Here is a 6,464-nt window from a genome sequence, read left to right on the forward strand (position 1 = left end):
TCATCTCTGCATCGCTCATGTAACTGGCGTCATGAACCATATATGACCAATGTTAGAACGAGGTAATCGGTCTGGCCCGCCAGAGCTACATGCCTCGCTTGTCTCATGGGTGACTTCTAAGCCCTTACTTACGCGAGGGAATCACCTTAAGTCACCCTTCGACTTATGGGTGGTGTTACATGCCTTCGTCGGCTCTTACAGGGTGAACTCAGGCCCTACCTCGTGAGGCAATCGGCTTGAGTCATGTCTCCGACTCAAGTTCGGTGCTACATGCCCATGCAAAATCTCGACAGGGTAACTCTAGACCCTTCATACGGGCAGACGACATAGCCCACCGGCGCTGCATGCCTGTCGCTTACCCAGCGAAGGGTGCTTCCCTCCCCTTCCCCACGGGCGTTACCTGCCCTTGCGTCCTCACAAAGTCATGTTCTCAAGGTGCAAACTCAGCCTCGCTGGCTCTCAATCACTCGGGGCCGCGTCACCTCCGCACCGCCTCATCAACTCAGTATAAGCTTAGGGCTGGGTCGTTGCCCGCCTTGCCGAGTAACTACTCTGATAGCTCGAAGGCTGGGCCATCACCTGCCTCATCGACGAGCTGTTTCATCGGCTCGAAAGCTGGGTCATCGCCTGCCTCGCCAACCCGTTACTTCACTGGCTCGAAGGCTGGGCCATCGCCCGCCTTGCTGACGCGCTGCTTCACCGGCTCGAAGGCTGGGCCATCGCCCGCCTCACCGACGCGTTGTTTCGCCGACTCGAAGGCTGGGCCATTGCCCGCCTTGCTGACACGTTGCTTTGCTGGCTCAAGGGCTAGGCCATCGTGCCTCGCCGACACGCTGCTTGTTTCTCAAGTCAACTTGAAGCACGAGGGCTTGTGGGGGATGGATACCCCTGGGTACAAATGAGGCGTATTGTCTACATGGGCCGACCGACTGACTCAGGTCCTAGGCCAACGACTGAACAAACTTGGCGCATAAGACAAGGACTCTATTGTAATCTAAACCGTCTAGGAGATACATATGGAAACTAACTTGTAACCCAAGCCACACCGGATTATATAAGGCGAGCTAGGGATCCCTCTCAAGGCAGATCTTAGGGGATCTGATCTCATACACGCCCCTCGCTCTCTCATCAAACATCCAAACCCTAGCTCTCATTGTAACCTCCATATATCAAAGCAATACAACCCACCGCAAACAGGATGTAGGGTATTACGCATCTCATGGCCCGAACATGTATAAATCGTGTGTCATGTCGCATTTCGAAGCGAACCATTGAGCTATAGTTGATGTTGCCGACTCACAAAAGCATCTCGTGGTACACCTCGCGGTGCATTGCCGGTACTAAACACCGACATTATGCGTATTGAATGCTCATGACCCTTGCAGCCTTTGGCTGAGGCCTGGCTCGGGGTTCTTCCTTGCCCGAGACAGGCGAGGCGGAAATGACGGTTCTGTGGAGAGGGTATCTCAGCCGAGATGAGGATTTCCCCGAGTATGTCCCTTGTCCGAGGGCAAGCTCGGGCGAGGCGGAGTTTTGAGTGACCGCCGAGTGGAGCCTCGAGCGAGTCATGGTTCATACTCCCTTGACCTCGGGGAATGCGTCCGATGGTAGCCTAGGGGTTAAACACGTTTAAGGGCGTAATCCATGTATCTATAGTTATGATATCCGTCCTTTTCTGTTTTTTTTATTTGTTGTGGTTTAGTTTAATAAGAAACTAGTGGGCGACAATATTCGAGAGCGGAATTAGTATGATGATCCCGACAAATATTAATTAAAATCGTTAAAATCTGGTACAATAATTTTCTTTGCACCATGCAAGGAAAGGAACTGTCCCTTAATTTCGAACAGAATGCACAATCACTGGCCACACCCTGGCCTGACTAGTATATAGTATATACTCTGGATTGCAAATTTGCAACTTCTTTTAGCTCATTATGGCTCCCCTGCTAGAATACAACCGTCAGGAGAACAAGGCCTCTGCTACCCCCACATAATTTACCCGTGCTCTCTTCTGTCTCCCTCTCTCGCACTATAACTACCCCTTGCCAACCACGGCACCCTCGCCCCAAAGCAAGCAGTAGCCAAGAACAGAAGCAAAGCTTCGTCCGGGGAGAACGTACTAGTCACCCACAGCAAGAAACCACCCCCCATCCATGGAAGACCCCTACACGAGCTTCTTCAAGAGCAGCTACTACTACTACGGCTCCTCCTACCCCGCTGCCCCAGCTCCCCACCATCTCCCACCGTACACCACCCTCTACCCGGCGGCGGCGTCTCATCAGTACCCTGCGTGCTTCTTCCAGCCGCCGCCGCTGCCGCTGCATGAGCATGACAGCCCGCCCTCGCCGCCGCTACGGGAGGCGCTGCCCCTCCTGTCGCAGTCGCCTACGCGCGCCGCCTCCCGGGCCCGGCGGCCGCGCCCGCACGTGGCGGTGGACTCCGACTCCGAAGACGGCGCCGATGACTTCCTACGCGAGGGCGCCGTCGGCAGCTCCGTGGCCCCCTCGACCACTACGACGCGTGCGCCGCTCTTCGCCGACCTCAACTGCATGCCCTCCTGCTGCGACGACGACCCGATGGACCTGGAGGCGGCCGCCGCGGCGCCCACGGACGACGACGCCGACGACGCCGCGGTCGCGCTGCGCATCGGCCTGCCCCCGGCTCCCGTCAACGGCTGCGGTGGCGCGGGGTCTGACCTCCGGTCCGGGCTCTCCGGCAGGGGGGCCTGCGGCGGAATGGAGGCCGAGGAGGACGAGGACGAGTGCAACAAGGTGGGCGACGGCGACGGCGACGAGGTGGTGCCGCTAGGGTTCGCGTCCACGCCCATCGGGAGGCTCAACAAGGGGCAGTACTGGATCCCGACTCCGGCGCAGATCCTCATCGGGCCTACGCAATTCTCGTGCCCCGTCTGCTACAAGACCTTCAACCGATACAACAACATGCAGGTCAGAGTCAAATCAGTTGCCATATGGTCATGCTCGCTCACCCATACCATACATATATATATACCCATTTTTTTTTCTTCTTCTTGCCTTGCTGTTGCTGGCTTGCTGCTAGCTTTCTATCTTCTTCTTCTTGAGTTGCTACGGCAGGCTCGCTAGCTTTGGAGCTAGTTGCATGCCATGTCAAGCCCAGATCCATGCTGATGCACTGTGGATACCTTTTGCGTGATTGAACTAGACTGGCGCATGCCAGGCGCAGCCGCGCAGGCAGCCATGCATGCAACCATGCGTCTTTAAGCTTTCCTTCTTTTGAAGATTCATTCATATGTCTGGTAGCTAGTGTGGGACGAGCAGTGGAGATCTCAGGGAAGATTTCACCTTTGCTCGATCCTCTCTCTATCTCACCTCTGACTGATCGATCCATCATGCACCTGTTTTTTTTTCTTAATTTTCTTTTTGGGGTAGTGGTAGTAGTACATATATACATCTGTTTACTTTCTAGCTATAGCCATGGTTAATGTGTGAGATTTGAGCACAGATCCACAGCAGGTTGTTTCAGCAGGGCAGGCTTTCATGCACGGTTTGGAAAGCATAAGATTGTGTGGCATCATGGCCCTGGCCTATGCATGGCAGTCTCTCCTCCTGCACTGCACTGCATGCACCCCTCCCAAGAACACAAAGAGATCTGCAGTGTTCTTCCTGTAGGCAGCCGGCGGCCACGTACAGCTAGTCTGGCCGCTCTCTCTTTAAAGGAGCAACCAACACCAACGCGTACAAAACACACACAAGCAAAGGCAAGGAGTTGCCAGAGCTAGCACAGAGCGTAGCTGCCTGGAATCGGAACAGTGCTGGGTAGCTCCAGTCCAGTCAGGGTCACTCTGGTCATCATACAACTCCAACTCCAAGCAGCTATCTACTCTAGCTAGCTAGCTAGCTTGGAGGTTTTGCTCATGCACAAATACAATGTGTCAAACATGCATGCACTATACCACTATTATTCTTCTAACACATCAGTGGCCGGCTCAGTGTATTAATAGCTACCCTGTAGTACTCTCACATGATTATTATTATGCCACCAAACACTGCATATACTTATATAGATGATAGGTACTATTTTATAGCTGGTTATATATAATAACTTATTCTACGACTATATTGAGTTAAGATGGTTATTATATTAATTTATGAAATTACATTAAGTTTCTTCGTTCTATACGTGATTTACTTATAAAGTTTATTATAAGTAACATATGTATTATATACTTATATATTGAGTTTATTACCTTAAATTAATTTGGCTGTATAATAAGTTATTGCATGGCTAGCCATAAATTAATACGAAAGAAAAAAAACAGCATGTGATATAACATCGAGATCATCAAATGTCATCGAGAACGAACTTTTGTATGTTCTCGACCTGCATGTTATTTAGTAGTACAAGGATCAGCGTGATATATGAATTTGTTAGCAAGATGTATAGAAACTGCATGCGCAGTAACAGCTAGAAAACTAACATACATTCTTAATTTCTCGTTTAATTTCTAACAAGCAAATTAACAATCTGTGTGTGCACTGCAGATGCACATGTGGGGGCACGGTTCGCAGTACCGCAAGGGCCCGGAGTCGCTCCGCGGCGTGCAGCCGACGGCGATGCTCCGGCTGCCGTGCTACTGCTGCGCGCCGGGGTGCCGCAACAACATCGACCACCCGCGGGCGCGGCCGCTCAAGGACTTCCGGACGCTGCAGACGCACTACAAGCGCAAGCACGGGCTGAAGCCCTTCCTGTGCCGCAAGTGCGGCAAGGCGTTCGCCGTGAAGGGCGACTGGCGCACGCACGAGAAGAACTGCGGCAGGCTATGGTACTGCCTCTGCGGCTCCGAGTTCAAGCACAAGCGCTCGCTCAAGGACCACGCGCGCGCCTTCGGCCACGGCCACGGCGGCGCCTTCGGCTGCAACCTCGCCGGCGCCGACGGCCTTGACGACGACGACGACGGCGCCGTCTCCGACATCGAGCACGACTGCGCCGCGCGGTGATCCGTGGCCGTGCTTGTTGTTCATGCATGCATTGTATTGTTAGTTGCTTCCCGTGTCGCTGTCGACGTCTACTACTGTGGTAGTTTGTTAATCAGGGCTGTGGAGGTCAGGTGGGCTTGTGATGAATTGTGTGATCCTGTGTTCGTTCGTGCCGATCGATCGATCGAAAGGCCGGGCTCTACTGTTAGTCTGTTACTAGGGACGGTGCATGGTGATTCAGGATTGGTGTTATTAGGGTGCATGGTGATATCAACAGATCATCATGCCATATTAATTAAGTCATGATTGGGGGAAAAACAGCATCCTGGGTTATGATTTCGTGTCTGGTGCTTCTTGATCAAACCTCCTCACCTAATTTTCCCGAGTTAACTGCTGCTGAAATTTCTCTGTTTAGCTAGCTCAAGCCACAGTTAAGTGCTGCTGCTACAGTACTTGAGAAATCTACTGTTCGCTATAATCTATACCGGCTTCTCCGGCTACTACAGTGTTTTGTCTCTATAGATTGCAGCGTCCGAAAAACTGTCTTTAGGGGTGTTTGGTTATAGGGACTAAAAATTAGTCTCTAGTTTTTAGTCCTATTTAGTCCTTTTTTTTGCCAAACACTAGGACTAAAATGATTTAGTCTTTAGTCCTTCACATAGGTGCTAAAAGAGACTAAAAGCCCACATGAGTGTATTCTAAGGGCATTAATGAGTCTTTGGACAATGTATTTAATGGCTTTAGAATCTATTTAGTCCCTAAAACCAAACAAGTAGGGACTAAAATTTAGTTCTAAGACTAATGTTTAGTCCTAAGACTAATTGAAACCAAACATGGCCTTAATCCGAATCTAACAGCCTAAATCGATATGCATGGTGTCGTCAGTCTCAGAATCAGCACGCGGGATCGGTGCATGAATGATTTCGTACGTCGATAGATCGCGACGATGTGGATGGCGTTTGCTTCGCTGCAAACCAAAACGGGAGGTTTTTCCCCATTCAGCTTAGGGCATGTTCGTTTCGTATGGAATGAAGAGGTGGAATAAATCTGGCTTGAATTTATTCAATAATTACTATAAGTTTTGGAGATTTAGAATTAATCCTAGTCTGTTCCGGTAGAAACGAACGTGCCCTTAACCTACTCATGAGCTGCGTCTATCTTGTACACATACACCTGGCGCTGGCGGTATATAACGGTGTGTAGCCGTGTAGGACTAGGACAGCACACCGCCAAATAATGAATTGAAGAGCGACCACTGGGATCCCCATCTCCATCTCCTTCTCCTCGGCATTTGCGACGCACGCGTCCACCAGATCGGCCGTCCTCGTCGCTAGCTCGTCGCTGCATGTGGAAGGAAAAGTACCGATCGAGTTTCTACTGTCCAAGTCAAGTTTCTACTATGCATGGATCGACATGCCCGGCCCTTTCTGTGCAAAACACATAGAGACCAACCAAACCTAACCATGTTTTTGTGTAGCCTGCATGCGTGCCTCCAGGGTCCCCTGCAGC

At 51.3% G+C, this 6,464-nt stretch overlaps 1 protein-coding gene across 1 annotated transcript; it reads left to right on the forward strand.

The window, feature by feature from the left end:
* The first annotated feature begins 2,065 nt into the window (after positions 1–2,065).
* LOC103654491 (Zinc finger protein WIP2) lies at positions 2,066–5,417 on the forward strand. The gene is made up of 2 exons (XM_008681322.4): positions 2,066–2,945; positions 4,521–5,417. Exons 1-2 carry the CDS (start codon positions 2,154–2,156, stop codon positions 4,974–4,976), a joined length of 1,248 nt encoding a protein of 415 aa, XP_008679544.1. The 5' UTR covers positions 2,066–2,153; the 3' UTR covers positions 4,977–5,417.
* The last annotated feature ends 1,047 nt before the right edge of the window (positions 5,418–6,464 follow it).

This window comes from Zea mays, chromosome 4, assembly GCF_902167145.1.
Source record: "Zea mays cultivar B73 chromosome 4, Zm-B73-REFERENCE-NAM-5.0, whole genome shotgun sequence".
Taxonomy (NCBI): Eukaryota; Viridiplantae; Streptophyta; class Magnoliopsida; order Poales; family Poaceae; genus Zea; species Zea mays.

What these genes read in the sequence shown, in the direction of transcription:
- LOC103654491 (XM_008681322.4), top strand. Translation starts at nt 2,154, where the DNA reads ATGGAAGACCCCTACACGAGCTTCTTCAAGAGCAGCTACTACTACTAC. An exon ending in ACCGATACAACAACATGCAG is followed by an intron (nt 2,946 to 4,520) that starts GTCAGAGTCAAA and finishes TGTGCACTGCAG; the next exon opens with ATGCACATGTGGGGGCACGG.